At 43.8% G+C, this 21541-nt stretch overlaps 1 protein-coding gene and 1 long non-coding RNA gene across 8 annotated transcripts in view; both read left to right on the top strand.

Annotated features, from left to right (window-relative positions):
- Nucleotides 1-16: 16 nt before the first annotated feature.
- Nucleotides 17-21541, top strand: part of LOC115181374 (PHD finger protein 20-like protein 1) — a 33115-nt gene continuing 11590 nt past the window's right edge. For 2 of the 7 annotated variants that reach the window (XM_029743293.1, XM_029743291.1), the window contains exons 1-25: nt 17-143; nt 1734-1865; nt 1982-2156; nt 2596-2691; nt 3851-3935; nt 4048-4136; nt 4644-4646; nt 5582-5765; nt 7359-7426; nt 8462-8592; nt 8775-8944; nt 9627-9836; nt 10120-10317; nt 10504-10563; nt 11667-11948; nt 12262-12480; nt 12701-12754; nt 12863-12961; nt 15292-15459; nt 17594-17667; nt 17855-17965; nt 18471-18570; nt 20084-20279; nt 20916-21074; nt 21259-21442. In XM_029743293.1, the coding sequence (XP_029599153.1) occupies nt 1783-1865; nt 1982-2156; nt 2596-2691; nt 3851-3935; nt 4048-4136; nt 4644-4646; nt 5582-5765; nt 7359-7426; nt 8462-8592; nt 8775-8944; nt 9627-9836; nt 10120-10317; nt 10504-10563; nt 11667-11948; nt 12262-12480; nt 12701-12754; nt 12863-12961; nt 15292-15459; nt 17594-17667; nt 17855-17965; nt 18471-18570; nt 20084-20279; nt 20916-21074; nt 21259-21442 (3198 nt within the window). In that variant the 5' untranslated portion in view covers nt 17-143; nt 1734-1782. The remainder of the gene's footprint in view (nt 144-1733; nt 1866-1981; nt 2157-2595; nt 2692-3850; nt 3936-4047; nt 4137-4643; nt 4647-5581; nt 5766-7358; nt 7427-8461; nt 8593-8774; nt 8945-9626; nt 9837-10119; nt 10318-10503; nt 10564-11666; nt 11949-12261; nt 12481-12700; nt 12755-12862; nt 12962-15291; nt 15460-17593; nt 17668-17854; nt 17966-18470; nt 18571-20083; nt 20280-20915; nt 21075-21258; nt 21443-21541) is intronic. The other 5 variants (XM_029743294.1, XM_029743296.1, XM_029743295.1 and 2 more) reach the window with 5 other exon arrangements.
- On the top strand, nt 14575-15259 carry LOC115181395 (uncharacterized). Its single transcript, XR_003873401.1, has 2 exons — nt 14575-14991; nt 15057-15259. It is a non-coding gene; the product is annotated as an uncharacterized LOC115181395 (long non-coding RNA).

Below are 21541 nucleotides of genomic sequence, written 5' to 3'. Positions count from 1 at the left end.
GTTTGTGCTTACGTCGTTACGTTGGAACGCCCTCTATTTTATTTAGGGTAAATATCTGAGCAGAAGAATGGGAAGAAGACTGATATGTACTCATGATATGACTTAATAACTATAACTATCATTTACCAAATGTGTTCGCAAAGGTAAAACAATTTGCAATTCATTCCAAAGAGGACAATGCACTCACAAAATACATGAGAATGTATGCCATGAGATAGCTAGAAGCTGGCTAACAGTGTTTGGCTAGCTATTATTCTGCAGAGCTTGGCGAATTAGCTTGCTGCTAGCAAGTTAGCGTTGTCGTCGGACAAGCTAATGGCTAACCCAAATAGTAGTTCGCTTGCCATTTAATCTGTGAAATACATGGATTTCATTAATATATTCATCTAACTTTCTTTGCCCTTGTCATATCACCATCGTTTAGTTAGCTAGCAATACGTTAGTTAGCCCAGTTAAAAATAACGTTAGCCAGCTAACTTATTGCAAAGTTAACTAGTTACTGTAGCATTAGGTACCATGGTAAATGGACAACTAACGGCCAGCTAGCTAAACGTTTTGTTGCAAATTAATATCATATTTGTTCGGCCATTAAATGTTAATATAACGCTTGTTTTATCACTTGACTTTTGCCACTTTTAATAACCGACATGCTAGCAAGCTATCCAACCAACCGCTTGTGTGACTTTAGCTAGCTAGCGATAATCTAGCTAGCTAGTCTACGATAGCCTGCTAACTAGCTACCTAGTTTAGTAAATTATGCTAGCTAACTATCCTAGTACGTACATTTAGCTAGCTAGCTAGTTAACGAATAATATGAAAATATGTGGTGGCGTTTGCTAGTCAACTTAACATACGAGTTGATTAATTAGCTAACTAGTACTGTTATGAATGATTGTGCATGATGTTTTAATGAGTAGAAAGTGCCAGTTGGGTGAGTATGGTGGTGGTGTCATTTTAGTCCGAATAGATTCTGACCCTGCACTTGCTTATAGTTGCACTGGCGTCGGACAGGCTTCTTGTTTAATTTAAGACACTACGGTGCCTACACAAGATATGGCTCAGAAAATGTACCTCAATCCAGGGATGAAAAATGCATTGTACTCTGAATTGTCCCATTATTCCAAATGTTACACCGAGAAGGTTGAACGACTGACTGTTAATAGTAGCCACATCTGCCATTATGGAATTGCTGCTGTGGCTTCTGCTACCTATCATGAGGACAAAAAGGTAACTTTTATGGAAAAACGAGTAGTCATTCATCTTCTCTGTATAACAGTTGTTGAGTACAAGGACATTTCTCATCCCTCGATTGAGGTACATTTTCTGAGCCAGGAATCCTGTCTGACCCCGATGCAGCTGTAAACAAGCGTAGGGTCTGAATCTATTTTGGCTAGTGGCATGTCTGAACAGCTTGTTTGAAAGACAGTTGGTTTACTAGAGAGGATGTTAGCTAGCTAGCCAGCTATCTATTCGAATAACGTTTTTGCTTTATGAATCAACTGGAATACTGCTGACCTATGTGAGCAAACTATCATGCTAGCAAGCTAGTTCAACAAGACAATATTGTTCATTCTGTTACTTAAGCCATATAGCTAGCTAGCTAATTACCTTCCCATATGGTGCCAATTGAACAGAGAGTTCATCTTTGCAGAGGGTCTCGTATGTGTGGTTTACATTAAAGAGAAAGACGGATGCTTAACATGGTCTATCCATTACCTTTGTTTTGTTTTCAGCTGCCACAGACAGACAGATCATCAGTCTTGAAACATAGATGTTGTGAAGATGAGCAAGAAGACACCTAATCGTCCAGGGATCACTTTTGAAGTCGGTGCTAGAATCGAAGCTCAAGACTATCTACAAAAATGGTATGTAACAGTCAAGTTCCTTTATGTAATCATGTGCATAATGACAGATATACATGTAACATAATAGACATTTTGTTCTTGTCTTCTTTTGCCTTCTTTCTTATACAACCTTCTAGGTACTCGTCACGCATTGAGGACATCGATTTCGATGAGGGGAAGATGCTTGTCCACTTTGATCGTTGGAGCCATCGGTATGATGAGTGGATCGCCTGGGACAGCACTCGACTGCGGCCTCTTGAAAGGCCAACACTCCGTAAAGAAGGACTGAAGGAAGAGGAGGGGGAGATAACTGTAGGTGTTTTTGTCCAGCCACAGACTACTTCTCAATTCGTCTCTCCACGATTCCTCGCATCCTATTTCCTTGATGCATTCTCAACCGTATTGGAGGAGAAGGTCCAAGGTCCCTCCCCTCAGACCTTCTTCTCCATTTGAGAAGATATGATGATGTGAGGAATTGAGAGAATATGAGTTGGGAGTGTCACATGTATTGTGGCTTGCAATGTATGGATGGATTTGATGAAACTCATATGGCATGCCAAGTACTCAAAACAGCCTTCTCTGGGCTAGACAGTTTGCCTCATGAGGAGTTTTGTTGTAGATGGTTGAGAGTGTGCAATCAATCGGATGAGTGATAGATGGATAGTAGTAACATATCGATTCTGAGTAAACTATCGTTTTAAAATAAATAACAAATTGTTTATGCCTTATATCTTATAAATATTTCTACCAGGAGAGACTCAGCGAGATGTCAGCATCTCGCCTTGATGAGCTTCCTGGATGTACAGAGAGCACAGAGGACCAAACAGAGTTACCGCAGCCGAGACAAGTATACATACATTCCCTGTGTCTCATTTTGCAGTGATTTGGCTGAATTATTAACTCCTTGTCTTACTCACTGTTTCGGTTCTTCACATAACACAGCTTTGGTCAAAACCATCAGATCATTTTTGTTGAGGCATAACTGAATCTGACATAGCTATACCAGAGTTTAGGCATTTCCATACTGCAGTGCTATTCTGTGGTCTAAAGGGGCTCATTCTGTGTCATTCAAGTTTTTGCTCTTTGTGTTACTGTCATATGTTTGTAACATTTATCTTTGAGCTTTTTGTGTTACAACCTTTCTCTTTGCCTTAAAGGTCCAATGCAGCCATTTTTATCTCAATATTAAGTAATTTAGTACCTTACTGTGATTGTTTTCAACTAAAATGATCCAAAAATAGCATCTTAGCAAAGATCAATTTCTCAAGTAAGAATTTTGCTAGGACTGTCTGTGAGTGGTCTGAATGGGGAGGGGAAAACTTAAAACTAGCTGTTATTGGCAGAGAGGTTTGGAACTCTCTTTCTTATTGGTCTATTAACTAATTTACAGCCTGTTGATGTCACCAGGCAGGCCAAAACTCCATCCCACCAGAACAGGCTGAAATTTCAGGCGGCCTTTTCAAACAGCTCTTACACTAAAGTGGCATTTTCACAATTTCAAAGTATTATTCCAACCTCAGTGTGGAAATGTATTTAACACACAGGAAATTACATGTTTTACAGCACTGGGCCTTTAATATTCAAGCTACACTTTCAACCTTACAAGCAATTCCTTACATCCTAAATCAGACAACAACATTTAGTGCTTCTACAGTATCTATACTGGACAAAAATATAAATGTAACATGCAACAATTTTAAAGATTTTACGGAGTTACAGTTCATAGAAAGGCCCACCCACTTGGGAGCCAGGCCCAGCCAATCAGAATTAGTTTTTCCCCACAAAAGGGCTTTATTACAGACAGAAATACTCCTAAGCACCGCCCCCCCACTCTCAAATTTCAAGGATCTTTTATTTCAGCTCATGAAGCATGGAACCAACACTTTACATGTTGCGTTTATATTTTGGTTCAGTATAATTTCAGACTTTTGTCTCACATGGCACGTGTTTGTTAAATACATATTTAGAGTAATGGAGGTTTGTGTTTGGCTTGACTTGTTTTACAGGAATTGAGAGATGGTGAAGAGGTGCTTGCTCGATGGACAGATTGTCGCTACTATCCTGCAAAGATTGAATCTGTAAACAAAGAGGGTATTTATCACTAACTATTTCTAAAGCATTAGCAGGCCATATGGCCAATACACACAACACAATAACTTGCAATTGTGTCCGTCCCAACTGAAGTGTCTTTGTTAAATTCTAGGTATCTACACGGTGCAGTTTTATGATGGAGTTATTCGCTGTGTGAAAAAAATTCATATCAAATCTATGCCCCATGATGCAAAAGGACAGGTGAGCTGGTCACATGATCATACAATCACTTCTGGAATCAGCATGAGCATATATTTTTTTTTTTTTTTTTTTTTTTTTGTAAATTTAACCTTGATTTAACAAGGCAAGTCAGTTAAGAACAAATTCTTATTTACAATGACGGCCTGGATAGCATTACTCCAATAGAAGTAAGGAACATGTAGCTTAGTAAGAACCTGGCATTATTGCTAAGGATCTGGCGTTATAGCTAGGAGTCTGGCGTTATAGCTAGGAGTCTGGCGTTATAGCTAGGAGTCTGGCGTTACAGCCAGGAGTCTGGCGTTACAGCCAGGAGTCTGGCGTCACAGCCAGGAGTCTGGCGTCACAGCCAGGAGTCTGGCGTCACAGCCAGGAGTCTGGCGTCACAGCCAGGAGTCTGGCGTTTTTAGATATACTGATTTAATAGAAGGCAAGTTCAAATTCCTGAAAGTCTGTTGTAGACAGTGTAGGATACCATAATTTTCTATTTCACTTCTCCCTCTTTTTCAGAAGGTAAAGGGCAACAGGGAATTGCTGGATTTAATGCGAAGGCTGATTCCCACAGTCTTGGCAGGATAGACTTGCTGGCTTCTCCCTTGTTCCAACCAGCAGACACTCAAGGAGACCAGAGTCTAATCTTATTTACTTCTTGATTAAGATTTCATTTATTTCTGTTAGAATTTTTTACTTTTAATGTGCAGCAGTACACTTGGAAAGTAGTAGCTAATAGTTCAAACACAAGTCCCTACAGGCTAAATATATTGATTTCTTTACTATTGAGGCTTACTATTTTCTCACCGACCAAGGTCGTGACCTAGTCTTACACCTAGATGATCTGTTTAGTCACGGTTAAGCCTGTTATTTCTCCACACACTAAGTCAGAGTCCTAAATGGCACCCTAATTAGAGGCTGCTACCCTATATACCAAGACTTGGAATCACTGGTCACTTTAATAATTGGAACTAGTCACTTGAATAATGTTTACATATTTTGCATTACTCATCTTATATCTATATACTGTATTCTATCCTATTCTACTGTATCTTAGTCTATGCTGCTCTGACATTGCTCCTCCAAATGTTTATATATTTTTAATTCCATTCCTTTTACTTTAGATTGTGTATTTTGTTAGATATTACTTGTTAGATATTACTGCGCTGTTGGAGCTAGAAACACAAGCATTTCGCTATAAATCGCAATAACATCTGCTAAACACGTGTATGTGACAAATACCATTTGATTTATTTCCTATATAGGTAATAGGGTTCCATTTGTTAAGCACCCTAACTAACTTACAGCAGCAGCCTATAGAGTAGATGCATTTATCTAATAACAAAATATGAATACACTGGATTTAAAGAGCTTTTCAAACAACAACAAGGACAATGCACAACAAAACAAAATAGAAAAAAGCTAAGCAGGAAAAACAAGTCTCTCTCCTCCAACAGGACTGGATAGCCCTGGTGAAAGCTGCCTCGGCTGCAGCCAAGAGCAAAGGAAGCAGTACGCCTCGTACCAGTGCCAACAGCAACAAGGACAGGGACGACCCTCACGGAGGGAAGTCTGACGATGAGGATGGTCAAGAAGAGCTAGATGAAGAGTTGCAGGATCACTCCGACTCTGACAAACTGGGTAACTTGAGTCCTCTCCTTCCCTCACCCCACCAGATACATGCACACTGGGTATTTCCCAAATGGCACCAAACTCCCTATGTAGTGCACTACTTTTGACCAGAGCCTTATGGTCCCTGGTCAAAAGTAGTGCACTGTATAGGGAATAGGGTGCCTTTTGGGACACCGATGGGTTTAAAATTAGCAGGCCCTTTAAAAATGAATGATCATTTCTCAGTGCCTGTTCTCATGCAGCTAGTACTGTATGTTAGTATCATACAGCAGTGATATGGAGTAGTGGTATCATTTAGATGTTACTGTTGTCATGTAGCTAGTATGTTAGTATCATACAGCAGTGATATGGAGTAGTGGTATCATTTAGATGTTACTGTTGTCATGTAGCTAGTATGTTTGTATCATACAGCAGTGATATGGAGTAGTGGTATCATTTAGATGTTACTGTTGTCATGTAGCTAGTATGTTAGTATCATACAGCAGTGATATGGAGTAGTGGTATCATTTAGATGTTACTGTTGTCATGTAGCTAGTATGTTAGTATCATACAGCAGTGATATGGAGTAGTGGTATCATTTAGATGTTACTGTTGTCATGTAGCTAGTATGTTAGTATCATACAGCAGTGATATGGAGTAGTGGTATCATTTAGATGTTACTGTTGTCATGTAGCTAGTATGTTAGTATCATACAGCAGTGATATGGAGAAGTGGTATCATTTAGATGTTAAGATTCTTTACTCTCAACCTGTCCAATGATAGCTAAGACGCCATGGTGATGATGAGGAAGAAGCTAAGCCCTCCTCAGAGCAGCAAGACATCATGAGATCTAAGAGAAGGAGAAATGTACAAGATAGCTTGTTATTCAACTCAGAGGGTCCAGGCCTGTAAAACCACAGGCCATATTTCACCCCAGAGGGTCCAGGCCTGTAAAACCACAGGCCATATTTCACCCCAGAGGGTCCAGGCCTGTAAAACCACAGGCCATATTTCACCCCAGAGGGTCCAGGCCTGTAAAACCACAGGTCATATTTCACCCCAGAGGGTCCAGGCCTGTACAACTTGTAAGTCGCTCTGGATAAGAGCGTCTGCTAAATGACTTAAATGTAATGTAAATGTAAAACCACAGGTCATATTTCACCCCAGAGGGTCCAGGCCTGTAAAACCACAGGTCATATTTCACCCCAGAGGGTCCAGGCCTGTAAAACCACAGGTCATATTTCACCCCAGAGGGTCCAGGCCTGTAAAACCACAGGTCATATTTCACCCCAGAGGGTCCAGGCCTGTAAAACCACAGGTCATATTTCACCCCAGAGGGTCCAGGCCTGTAAAACCACAGGCCATATTTCACCCCAGAGGGTCCAGGCCTGTAAAACCACAGGTCATATTTCACCCCAGGGCCCTCATTCTTAGTTAACCATCACATGTACAATGTGTCTCCCAAATGGCACCCTAGTCCCTTTATAGGCTACTACCTTTGACCAGGGACTTGGTCAAAAGTAGTACACTATAGAGGATACAGGGTGCCATTTGGGACTGCCATTGTGTGTGGAGTTCCAACCTGTAAATGGACCTGTTATATTCTTCTCCCTCTGCCTTCAGAATCCCATGAAGATGATGCTGACTGCAAGAAGGACCGGACAGAAGTCCCAGTGACGTCCCAACAACAGGTACCAGCTAGTCACTTACTGTAGTGCAGATAATGTCCCAACAACAGGTACCAGCTAGTCACTTACTGTAGTGCAGATAATGTCCCAACAACAGGTACCAGCTAGTCACTTACTGTAGTGCAGATAATGTCCCAACAACAGGTACCAGCTAGTCACTTACTGTAGTGCAGATAATGGCCCAACAACAGGTACCAGCTAGTCACTTACTGTAGTGCAGATAATGTCCCAACAACAGGTACCAGCTAGTCACTCACTGTAGTGCAGATAATGTCCCAACAACAGGTACCAGCTAGTCACTCACTGTAGTGCAGATAATTTCCCAACAACAGGTACCAGCTAGTCACTCACTGTAGTGCAGATAATGTCCCAACAACAGGTACCAGCTAGTCACTCACTGTAGTGCAGATAATGTCCCAACAACAGGTACCAGCTAGTCACTCACTGTAGTACAGATAATGTCCCAACAACAGGTACCAGCTAGTCACTTACTGTAGTGCATATAATTTCCCAACAACAGGTACCAGCTAGTCACTCACTGTAGTGCAGATAATTTCCCAACAACAGGTACCAGCTAGTCACTCACTGTAGTGCAGATAATGTCCCAACAACAGGTACCAGCTAGTCACTTACTGTAGTGCATATAATTTCCCAACAACAGGTACCAGCTAGTCACTCACTGTAGTGCAGATAATGTCCCAACAACAGGTACCAGCTAGTCACTTACTGTAGTGCATATATATATATATATATATATATATATATATATATATATATATATATATATATATACACAAATAAAATAACTTAAAAGACAGACTTTGCTCTATATTATGTGTATTTGTTTTTCTAAGGCTGTGTCCCAAATGGCACCCTATTCCAAATGGCACCCTATTCCCTATATATTGCAGTGCTTTGGACCAGAGCCCATAACAAAAGTAGTGCACTAAATATGGAATAGGATCCCATTTGGGACTCGGCCTAGGAGTCAATTCATGACAGCAATCCCACTGTATGTTCCTCTCTGTATTCTTCCAGAAGGTACCAAGAACAGCAGACCATGATTCCATACAGGGGCAGACCCAGAGACAGACTGGGTCCTCTGTGACGGGCTCTCCAGCCAAGTGTCGGAACAGGCGTCTGAAGCACCATTCTGGGGAGTCCAACAGGTAGCTTTTGACAAGATGGCTATTGGCTTTCAATGCCCAAAGTGGATTATTGGTATATTTATAGTGTATTGTAATCAGGTAATAATTTGTCATCAATAATGTAATTGTAAGTTGTACTTGTTATTCATATTTTTGCTGCTCATTTGTTAAATAATGAAGAAGCCATTTGTCATGGTTAACAGCAGCCAGAAGCAGGGGGTGTCCAGGCCACCGTGCTCCATCACTACTCTGTCTGCTGGGGAGGACCCCATGTCAGCTCCAGAGTCCATGCTGAGTCCCTCCCCCAGACACAGCTGCCCAGACACGGCTACCTCAGGTCGGTCTGCTGAGGGACAGGATCATAGTGGAAAAAGTACTTCCACTAACTATCTCAAACTAGTCTATAGTCTTAGACACAAGTGGTGTTACAAATATGAACTTTATGTATACAGTTTTTGGAAGATTTTTGGGAGAAAACAAACTAATTGCCTCAGAAGTGTTAGGCTCTAATTCTCAGAGTAAAAACTCGATGGACACTATGAAAGCTTAAACCAGGTTAATTTTCCACAGAGGATCAAGACAGCTGCATTAGACAAAGACATTGTTCACACAAGCACTGATATTTAATATTTTCTCCTAGGCTGAGTCTCCTCCTACACCTCTAAACAGCCAATGTATCTCTATTGCTAGACAGAACCTTTAGTGATATCTGTTCTTCCTCACTTCATCTGACCTGACCGCTACCCCAAAGTGCTCACTCCTCCCCAACTCAAGGCTGTCATGGTGCTTGGTACCACTGTCTCTTATTCTAGAGGATCCCTCCCATAGGATCCCTAATGGCTAACAATAACATATCCTGACATAATGGAAACGTTATACATTACCCTCTCTCCCTCAGTGACATAAGTATATTTCATATTCTCAGAACCCAACAGAAGTAAGACTTGGGGAGCTAGGGCTGTGATCACTGTCAGCACAAAACTATTTTCCATGATGATTCTTAGTGGGTCATTTGGTTGTTGTTAAGTGACGTGGCTGTGCTTCCTCTCTAATAGGACATGGTGAGGCAGTTCCTCCAGGCTCCCCCAGGAGCTCAGAACAGAGCCAGAGGAGGAGACGCTCCCAGCGCCTGGCCACCGTCAGCCCTGATATAAACTCTGACCCCAGCGTGACCTCTCACCCCACCACCACCCATTGCCCTGACCTCTCACCCCATGTGAGGGAGCACAACACATCTCAGAAAGACCCCTCCTCCTCTCCAGAGGGTGAGTGCAGCCTCGCGGGATCAGAGTTCTTCCTGGCTACCTACGTGACCTGGGTCATATTAACTAGGAACCAAACGGAACCAAATGGGCCAAAACAGGGAGGAAACTAGCTGAACTTGTTAAATAAGAAACGCTTGTTTTTAATTTTGCGTGACAAAACGTTTTGCTACAGTGTGCACTAATGAATACAACCCTGACCAAGAAAAACCCCCATGAACAACCAGGAAAACATGTCTATTTATTCAACCCTGAATCTCTTCTGTGTGTGATTGTCCTCCTTTAGATCAAATGACAAACTCTGTGGAGAGGGCAGAGTCATCAACCCTCCACAACTACTGTGTTGACATACCACCGACACCTTCATCTGCTGCCTCCATCCTCACACCATCTCATCCACCAATCACACACAGAGACCAGCTGACTGACGGGCCATCGGCCAATCATACGGCAGTGGCAGAAAAATTCCCACCCTTAGCTGCAGGTAATGCTTGACTAGGGGAGTTATTTATTCTCAACTGCAGCATCTCAAATGGCCCCCTATTCTGTACAAAGTGTGCTAAAGTAGTGTACTTAATGGGGAATAGGGTGTCATTAGGGTCAGACATTGTACAGTATAATGTATGTTAGATAATGTCCTAATCCATCTGTGTTTGTGTTTTATTTGTAGTCGCTGGGAGGAGAAGTACTACCAGGACCCCTAAACTAAACAAGCACACCAGGGAACCAAGTAGGTTTTAGTTTGATTATAATACTTTTAACCATTACTTTTCATTTCCTTCAAGGCTTACTGCAATTATTATTCATGTTCCAGTAAGAAGCTAATCTTTACCAAGTCCTCTCAGTCCGATAGAATGGAAACCAGCTTGAACAAAAAGGTGTCATGTACTGGATTGAGGGACTTGATAATCCAGAAAAACATTCCTTCCCCCTCACTCTCTCTCTCCTCTGTGTGTCACCTCTCTCTCTCTCTCTCCTCTGTGTCACCTCTCTCTCTCTCTCTCCTCTGTGTGTCACCTCTCTCTCTCTCTCTCCTCTGTGTGTCACCTCTCTCTCTCTCCTCTGTGTGTCACCTCTCTCTTTCTCTCTCTCTCTCTCTCCTCTGTGTGTCTTCTCTCTCTCTCTCTCTCCTCTGTGTGTCACCTCTCTCTCTCTCTCTCCTCTGTGTGTCACCTCTCTCTCTCTCTCCTCTGTGTGTCACCTCTCTCTCTCTCTCTCTCTCCTCTGTGTCACCTCTCTCTCTCTCTCCTCTGTGTGTCACCTCTCTCTCTCTCCTCTGTGTGTCACCTCTCTCTCTCTCTCCTCTGTGTGTCACCTCTCTCTCCCTCATCTGTGTGTCAACTCTCATCTGTGTCAACTCTCATCTGTGTCAACTCTCATCTGTGTCAACTCTCATCTGTGTCAACTCTCATCTGTGTCAACTCTCATCTGTCTCAACCCTCTCTCCCGTGTGTCAACTCTCTCTCCCGTGTGTCACCTCTCTCTCCCGTGTGTCACCTCTCTCTCCCGTGTGTCACCTCTCTCTCCCGTGTGTCACCTCTCTCTCCCGTGTGTCACCTCTCTCTCCCGTGTGTCACCTCTCTCTCCCGTGTGTCACCTCTCTCTCCCGTGTGTCCTGTGTGTCACCTCTCTCTCCTGTGTCACCTCTCTTTCTCTCTCCCCTCTGTGTCACCTCTCTCTCTCTCTCCTGTGTGTCACCTCTCTCTCTCTCCTCTGTGTGTCACCTCTCTCTCTCCTCTGTGTGTCACCTCTCTCTCTCCTCTGTGTGTCACCTCTCTCCTCTGTGTCACCTCTCTCTCTCTCTCCTCTGTGTGGCACCTCTCTCTCTCTCAGTCATGAACACCAAGCGGTGTGATGACCCAACATCTCCCAGCGACCTGGACCTCTACAAGTGTAAGATCCCTGGGTGCTCCAAGGCCTTCCGCAAAGCCAAGCTGCTGGACTACCACCTCAAGTATTACCACAACGCTGACAAGGACCTCCAGGACTCTGAGCTGCCAGGCTCCCCAGACAGGGCTGGTCGTACCCGGGCCACCTCAGCCTCCATGCCCACCACCACCCTGCTGGAGGTCCCTGACAACACAAAGAGACGCAGGACTGTCTCCACCTCATCGTGTATGGATTTAGATTTGATTCATTTGAAAACACAGTTAGTTGAATGTAACTTGAATACACAAATTCACCAAATGGATTTGGGCTTTGTATCCCAAATGGCACCCTATTCCCTATATAATGCACTACTTTTGTCCAGAGCCCAACCTTATACTCTCTCTCTCTCTCGCTCTCACCCCCCTCTGTCCCCCAGCGCTGTCCCCTCAGGGCCATATGTTTTATACAGTCTCCTCTGTCCCCTCAGGGCCATATGTTTTATACGGTCTCCTTTGTCCCCTCAGGGCCATATGTTTATACTGTCTCCTCTGTCCTCCAGCACTGTCCCTTCCGGGCCATATGTTCCAACTGGACTGTACTGGACTGGGGAGCTGTCTGAAACCTCCCAGGTTGAACAGGAAGAAGCGCTCCTCTGCCTCCATGAGCTCTGACAGCACAGAGCTGTCTCTCCCTCCTCCGCCTCAGGAGAAGAGCTTTGAGTCCCTCCACGATAAGATCCTGAAGAAGGTGATCGATAAGGACAAGCACCTGGAGCCAGGTTAGTGGCAGGGCAGTGGGCCTTCCTGAGGGGCGGTAAGGCCTGGAGCCAGGTTAGTGGCAGGGCAGTGGGACTTCCTGAGGGGCTGTAAGGCCTGGAGCCAGGTTAGTGGCAGGGTAGTGGGCATATAGGGAATAGGGTACCATTTGGGACGCACTTAAATCAACACAGGTAGCCGCAGAGAACTGTGATCACGTTACAAACATGACTCCTTCTACAGGGTTAATGAAGATTGAGAAGAAGGTGAAACTGGAGGAGAAATCCCAGGTGATCGGTGAGATTGTGTTCTAGTTCTCTTCTTAGCAGTTGTAGTAAATAAAGTTTCTCCGTTGTTCCCGCAAATCAGTTGGTGATTAAATAGATGTTCTGCTTTTTTTTTTAGGAAAAAAGGATAAAGAGCGGAGGGACAGGAAAGAGAAGGACCACTTCAAAATGAAACAGAAGAAGAAGAAGAAAAAGAAGAGGAAATCCAAGCAGCACTGTACGTTTAGTTCAGGTTCTGTATCTTAATGTCTCTCCAAGGGATCCTGCTGTTGTGAATCCAACGTACGTTTAGTTCAGGTTCTGTATCTTAATGTCTCTCCAAGGGCTCCTGCTGTTGTGAATCCAACGTATGTTTAGTTCAGGTTCTGTATCTTAATGTCTCTCCAAGGGATCCTGCTGTTGTGAATCCAACGTACGTTTAGTTCAGGTTCTGTATCTTAATGTCTCTCCAAGGGATCCTGCTGTTGTGAATCCAACGTACGTTTAGTTCAGGTTCTGTGTCTTAATGTCTCTCCAAGGGATCCTGCTGTTGTGAATCCAACGTACGTTTAGTTCAGGTTCTGTGTCTTAATGTCTCTCCAAGGGATCCTGCTGTTGTGAATCCAACGTACGTTTAGTTCAGGTTCTGTGTCTTAATGTCTCTCCAAGGGATCCTGCTGTTGTGAATCCAACGTACGTTTAGTTCAGGTTCTGTGTCTTAATGTCTCTCCAAGGGATCCTGCTGTTGTGAATCCAACGTACGTTTAGTTCAGGTTCTGTGTCTTAATGTCTCTCCAAGGGCTCCTGCTGTTGTGAATCCAACGTACGTTTAGTTCAGGTTCTGTATCTTAATGTCTCTCCAAGGGCTCCTGCTGTTGTGAATCCAACGTACGTTTAGTTCAGGTTCTGTGTCTTAATGTCTCTCCAAGGGCTCCTGCTGTTGTGAATCCAACGTACGTTTAGTTCAGGTTCTGTATCTTAATGTCTCTCCAAGGGCTCCTGCTGTTGTGAATCCAACGTACGTTTAGTTCAGGTTCTGTATCTTAATGTCTCTCCAAGGGCTCCTGCTGTTGTGAATCCAACGTACGTTTAGTTCAGGTTCTGTATCTTAATGTCTCTCCAAGGACTCCTGCTGTTGTGAATCCAACGTACGTTTAGTTCAGGTTCTGTATCTTAATGTCTCTCCAAGGGATCCTGCTGTTGTGAATCCAACGTACGTTTAGTTCAGGTTCTGTGTCTTAATGTCTCTCCAAGGGATCCTGCTGTTGTGAATCCAACGTACGTTTAGTTCAGGTTCTGTGTCTTAATGTCTCTCCAAGGGATCCTGCTGTTGTGAATCCAACGTACGTTTAGTTCAGGTTCTGTGTCTTAATGTCTCTCCAAGGGCTCCTGCTGTTGTGAATCCAACGTACGTTTAGTTCAGGTTCTGTATCTTAATGTCTCTCCAAGGGCTCCTGCTGTTGTGAATCCAACGTACGTTTAGTTCAGGTTCTGTGTCTTAATGTCTCTCCAAGGGCTCCTGCTGTTGTGAATCCAACGTACGTTTAGTTCAGGTTCTGTATCTTAATGTCTCTCCAAGGGCTCCTGCTGTTGTGAATCCAACGTACGTTTAGTTCAGGTTCTGTATCTTAATGTCTCTCCAAGGGCTCCTGCTGTTGTGAATCCAACGTACGTTTAGTTCAGGTTCTGTATCTTAATGTCTCTCCAAGGACTCCTGCTGTTGTGAATCCAACGTACGTTTAGTTCAGGTTCTGTATCTTAATGTCTCTCCAATGACTCCTGCTGTTGTGAATCCAACGTACGTTTAGTTCAGGTTCTGTATCTTAATGTCTCTCCAATGACTCCTGCTGTTGTGAATCCAACGTACGTTTAGTTCAGGTTCTGTATCTTAATGTCTCTCCAAGGACTCCTGCTGTTGTGAATCCAACGTACGTTTAGTTCAGGTTCTGTATCTTAATGTCTCTCCAAGGGCTCCTGCTGTTGTGAATCCAACGTACGTTTAGTTCAGGTTCTGTATCTTAATGTCTCTCCAAGGGCTCCTGCTGTTGTGAATCCAACGTACGTTTAGTTCAGGTTCTGTGTCTTAATGTCTCTCCAAGGGCTCCTGCTGTTATGAATCCAACGTACGTTTAGTTCAGGTTCTGTATCTTAATGTCTCTCCAAGGGCTCCTGCTGTTGTGAGTCCAACGTACGTTTAGTTCAGGTTCTGTGTCTTAATGTCTCTCCAAGGGCTCCTGCTGTTGTGAATCCAACGTACGTTTAGTTCAGGTTCTGTATCTTAATGTCTCTCCAAGGGCTCCTGCTGTTGTGAATCCAACGTACGTTTAGTTAAGGTGCTGTGTATAGTATGTTGTCAGTGAATGACCAGTCCATTTGTATAGCTTATTGTAAACATATATCTAAGATGAGACATAAGATAGTACTTAATCAATCCTCAAAGGGGGAGTTTGATTGCCCCAGCCAATACACACACCACCAATAAATACATAAGAGAAAGATTAACAGAGGTTAGAAGTAGCACATCGTCAATACATCCTAAAAATAAATTCTGTGTTTTCTCACCTGCAGGTTATTCGGACTACGATGACATGTCCCTGTCCTTCCTGGAGCGATCTACGGCGTCGACTCTTCACCGCTCCTCCACCTCCTTCACTTTCCCCTCGTCCTCCTCCTGCTCCACCACCAAACATTACCAGTACCCCCGCGCCATCCTCTCTGTCGACCTGACCGGAGAGAGTGAGTGGGAATCGCCTGACAAGGGCATCTTTTCTATGAAATGAATGCGTATACATACATATGTATATCAACCAATCACATTTCATCTTTACGTGAATGTGCTGTTCAAATTGATGAACTACACATATAGGCACAACGTCTGAGAAGTCAGTGTTTTTATTGTTATTTATCACACGTCATTACTCTGAATCAGACGACATGTTGACCCTATATTACTGTAGAATATTATTGGGTAAAGAAAAGGGAAAGTATCCTATCCTCTCTCCTGTTTTCTAGGTTGACATTTTGAGGGACTATTTACTAGTTATCTGTCAGTTTTAGTTTGAAGATTGTGTCAGTTCTGCTAGAAATGAATCCTGGGGTCCCTTACAGAGTTCCATAACACAGTCCCACTCTTAACCATCACCCATAACTTACCATCTGAAAGGAAGTTCCATAACACAGTCCCACTCTTAACCATCACCCATAACTTACCATCTGAAAGGAAGTTCCATAACACAGTCCCACTCTTAACCATCACCCATAACTTACCATCTGAAAGGAAGTTCCATAACACAGTCTCACTCTTAACCATCACCCATAACTTACCATCTGAAAGGAAGTTCCATAACACAGTCCCACTCTTAACCATCACCCATAACTTACCATCTGAAAGGAAGTTCCATAACACAGTCCCACTCTTAACCATCACCCATAACTTACCATCTGAAAGGAAGTTCCATAACACAGTCCCACTCTTAACCATCACCCATAACTTACCATCTGAAAGGAAGTTCCATAACACAGTCCCACTCTTAACCATCACCCATAACTTACCATCTGAAAGGAAGTTCCATAACACAGTCCTACTCTTAACCATCACCCATAACTTACCATCTGAAAGGAAGTTCCATAACACAGTCCCACTCTTAACCATCACCCATAACTTACCATCTGAAAGGAAGTTCCATAACACAGTCCTACTCTTAACCATCACCCATAACTTAGCATCTGAAAGGGAGTTCCATAACACAGTCCCACTCTTAACCATCACCCATAACTTACCATCTGAATCTGAAAGGGAGTTCCATAACACAGTCCCACTCTTAACCATCACCCATAACTTACCATCTGAAAGGAAGTTCCATAACACAGTCCCACTCTTAACCATCACCCATAACTTACCATCTGAATCTGAAAGGGAGTTCCATAACACAGTCCCACTCTTAACCATCACCCATAACTTACCATCTGAAAGGAAGTTCCATAACACAGTCCTACTCTTAACCATCACCTGTAACTCGTGGACCGTGGCCCCTTTCTCCAACTCCAGATCTGGTAGCCTGAGAAGAGACTCGTGGACCCTTTCGCCAACTCTAGAGTCGCTGCATTGTCTAGATAATCTAGAATCGCTGCATTGGATAGATAATCTAGAATCGCTGCGTTGGATAGATAATCTAGAATCGCTGCATTAGATAGATAATGGATGTTCTTTTCATTCCACTGACTGGACCACATAATAGACTGGCCATTCTTCTACTAAAGTACAGACAACCCCTTGGAGGTTTTGTTGTCCATGACAGTGAATCTGATGAAGTAGACCCCTCACTGGTGCTGTGAAGATACCTGCATCATAGGAGATGCAGGGAGACATCAGCACTGTTCATGTCTCAGACACTGCAGCCCATGCCCCAGACCGACAGAACAGCAACACCAGCAGAGCCACAGCAGCCTTCATTCTGGACTTAATACCTCCTCAGAATGAATGTAGTCGACTATGATCAGTGGCCTTACTTCTATATTTCAAATTGGGGTAGCCAACAGTACTTGGGAAATGAAGAAACATCGCTAAGGACTGTTGTCTAACAGTGTCAACTGGGTCCAATTTGGGGTTAAACTGTTGTTGTTTTAAGGTTCTGACAGGTGTTTACGCCCCTCTAGCCTTTATTCAGCCTTTCAGTATTGGAAGAGACTGTTATGTTACTCTGTGGTGATCACACTTGGTATTTAGATAACTTAGAAAACTGTCAACTAAGCAAACTTTAGGTGATGCTTTGCTGAAGTTCTCACAATTTAAATGACGTCAAGATATATGTTGTAAAGAATGTGAGCAGTGTGTTTACCTCTCTCTCCCTCCCCCACTCTCCCTCTCTAGACCTATCAGACATAGACTTCCTGGAGGACTCGACCACAGAGAGCCTGCTGTTTAGTGGAGATGAGTACAACCAGGTAGGGTTGTCACGATACTACCACCATTTGTTTCTGGAAACATAGAAAACAGGAAGCAGACTGGACTCCATGGTCCTTTAGGATCCTCCTCTATGTAATAGATTGTGTGTTATAGCTTAGGAAATGTATAGATGTGACTCAGGGTGACAACATGACTAAGGGGGTTTGTTTTGAACCCTCCGACCAGGACTTTGACTCTTTGAACATGGAGGACTTCCAGGAGGAGGATGAGGATGGTACCCAGGAGATCGTCCGCTGTATCTGTGAGATGGACGAGGAGAATGGATTTATGATTCAGGTACTGGACTGACTGGAGCCCTCAGACTAGTGTTATGTCTGAGGTGGGGTTGGAAAATTCCAGTCACTTGTGGTGTAAATTCAACACCAGGGACACCTGAAGTTAATATTAAATGAATCACTCTTTAGTATCAGTTAACTGGAGAGTTTACAACAAATACATGTACAAAGTACAAGTCTGCCACAAGCTCCGCCAGGGCGTTCCCTTCAGGCCTCTAATATGGGCGTCCTGAGTGGCGCAGTGGTCTAAGGCACTACATTGCAGTACAGGCGTCACTACAGACCCGGGTTCGATCCCGGGTTGTATCACAACCGGCCGTGATTGGGAGTCCCATAGGGCGGCGCCCGTCCGCGTTTGGACGGGGTAGGCTGTCATTGTAAATATGAATTTGTTCCTAACTGACTTGCCTAGTTAAATATAATGTGTTATACATGTTTCAGACCTGGGTTCAGATAGTATTTGTTTCCACCTAAACACACACACATTCAGTCTCTCTGTGTTTCAGTGTGAGGAGTGTATGTGCTGGCAGCACAGTGTGTGTATGGGGCTTCTGGAGGATAGCATCCCGGACCAGTACATATGTTACATCTGCAGAGACCCTCCAGGTAACTTCATACCCTACACTCCCCTAACCACAGATCTAGGATCAGATTACTCCCCAACCTAAACCATTAGGGGGATGAAAGATAATCTCACCCTGTGTCAGTGGTTCGAGGCAACTTTTAGCCTGATCCCAGATCTGTTGTCTCCTTCTATCGCCTGGTCCCAGATCTGTTGTCTCCTTCTATCGCCTGGTCCCAGATCTGTTGTCTCCTTCTATCGCCTGGTCTCAGATCTGTTGTCTCCTTCTATCGCCTGGTCTCAGATCTGTTGTCTCCTTCTATCGCCTGGTCTCAGATCTGTTGTCTCCTTCTATCGCCTGGTCTCAGATCTGTTGTCTCCTTTTATCGCCTGGTCTCAGATCGCCTGGTCCCAGATCTGTTGTCTCTTATCGCCTGGTCCCAGATCTGTTTGTGCTCTTGAGAGCTCCATTGATGTCAAACATGACCATGAGTGACAAGGAGTTGGTATGATAGCACAAACAGACTGGCACTCAGGTTAGACAACTTCTACCTACCCTTTACAATTTACAACCAAGACTGGCACTCAGGCTAGACAACTTCTACCTACCCTTTACAATTTACAACCAAGACTGGCAGTCAGGCTAGACAACTTCTACCTACCCTTTACAATTTACAAACAAGACTGGCACTCAGGCTAGACAACTTCTACCTACCCTTTACAATTTACAAACAAGACTGGCACTCAGGCTAGACAACTTCTACCTACCCTTTACAATTTACAACCAAGACTGGCACTCAGGCTAGACAACTTCTACCTACCCTTTACAATTTACAACCAAGACTGGCACTCAGGCTAGACAACTTCTACCTACCCTTTACAATTTACAACCAAGACTGGCGCTCAGGCTAGACAACTTCTACCTACCCTTTACAATTTACAACCAAGACTGGCACTCAGGCTAGACAACTTCTACCTACCCTATACAATTTACAACCAAGACTGGCACTCAGGCTAGGCAACTTCTACCTACCCTTTACAATTTACAACCAAGACTGGCACTCAGGCTAGGCAACTTCTACATACCCTTTACAATTTACAACCAAGACTGGCACTCAGGCTAGACAACTTCTACCTACCCTTTACAATTTACAACCAAGACTGGCGCTCAGGCTAGACAACTTCTACCTACCCTTTACAATTTACAACCAAGACTGGCACTCAGGCTAGACAACTTCTACCTACCCTATACAATTTACAACCAAGACTGGCACTCAGGCTAGGCAACTTCTACCTACCCTTTACAATTTACAACCAAGACTGGCACTCAGGCTAGACAACTTCTACCTACCCTATACAATTTACAACCAAGACTGGCACTCAGGCTAGGCAACTTCTACCTACCCTTTACAATTTACAACCAAGACTGGCACTCAGGCTAGGCAACTTCTACCTACCCTTTACAATTTACAACCAAGACCAAGATATTCCTCCATTATCATTATCATCAACATGTTGGTTGTTTTCCTGACATGTCCAATTGTTTTTGTTGTTTAGGTCAAAGGTGGAGTGCCAAATATCTCCATGACAAAGACTGGTTGAACAAGGGTCAGATGTACGGCTTGTCCTTCCTCTCTGAGAACTACTCTGAGCAGAACTGTAAGACCAGCGTGTCCACCCATCAGCTGTTAGCAGACGTGTTCAGTGTCAACAACGTCCTTCACGGACTACAGCTGAAGATGGACATACTACAGTAGGTCACCTTTCAACACGTAGGGCAACGTTTTCATCACACTAAAGAGAACACATCTGTGCAAAGAACTGTGAAACTCATTATCTGTAGTACGGCTTCTGGTCAAATCTAGTGCACTATAAAGGGAACAGGGTGCCATAGGGCTCTGGTCAAATCTAGTGCACTATAAAGGGAATAGGGTGCCATAGGGCTCTGGTCAAATCTAGTGCACTATAAAGGGAACAGGGTGCCATAGGGCTCTGGTCAAATCTAGTGCACTATAAAGGGAATAGGGTGCCATAGGGCTCTGGTCAAATCTAGTGCACTATAAAGGGAATAGGGTGCCATAGGGCTCTGGTCAAATCTAGTGCACTATAAAGGGAATAGGGTGCCATAGGGCTCTGGTCAAATCTAGTGCACTATAAAGGGAATAGGGTGCCATAGGGCTCGGGTCAAATCTACATTTTACATTACATTTAAGTCATTTAGCAGACGCTCTTATCCAGAGCGACTTACAAATTGGTGCATTCACCTTATGATATCCAGTGGAACAACCACTTTACAATAGTGCACTATAAAGGGAATAGGATGCTATTTGAAATGGATCCATGATCATTTGGAGTCTAAATTAACCATTACTTCCTTGTCCACCTATAGGAACAAACACAATCCCAATTTGCATTTCTGGGCTCGGTCATGGGTGAACTCTGACGAGGACCAGCCCATGGGCGGTCTCCCTGACTGCATCCACTTGACAGACAACTCTCTGAACAACCAGAACTCCAAGACAGACACTTACATCACCAGCGAACACAGGTACACGTTCAGCTGTCTGTGTAATACCTGTTTTTAGTAACGATGGCCACTGGTATGGAATCAAACATGAGCCATATTGTGTTGAATTAGCGGTATTGGTCCCTGTCACTAGTTTACAGTGGGCTCATAATGTATTTTATTGATCGTTGTCTAGTCTTTGTAATCAGTCTTCTCTGCTCTACAGCTACCAGAAACCCCCCAGCCCCGGACAGCTGGAGCACTGGCCCTCTACAGACCGGCCGGCTGCAGACCCCCACGACTCCAACAGCCAGGAGGGAGGAGGGGTGGAGGAGGACCTGGTGGGGGCTAATACTAACCCCGCCTCCCACTCCACCCACTTCACAGCCAAGGAACAGGAAGTAAGAAAGGTGTTGTTGATCTTCATTGTCTCTTGTTTGTTTTCAAGACGATCACTTTATTTATCAGTTGTACACCAGGTCCAACTGGGATGGAACTTCATCCCAACC

The sequence above is a fragment of the Salmo trutta genome, unplaced genomic scaffold (genome assembly GCF_901001165.1).
Source record: "Salmo trutta unplaced genomic scaffold, fSalTru1.1, whole genome shotgun sequence".
In the NCBI taxonomy this organism is placed as follows: Eukaryota; Metazoa; Chordata; class Actinopteri; order Salmoniformes; family Salmonidae; genus Salmo; species Salmo trutta.
Note: the sequence above shows the minus strand (reverse complement) of the source record. Positions and strands in the feature narration are given on the sequence as shown.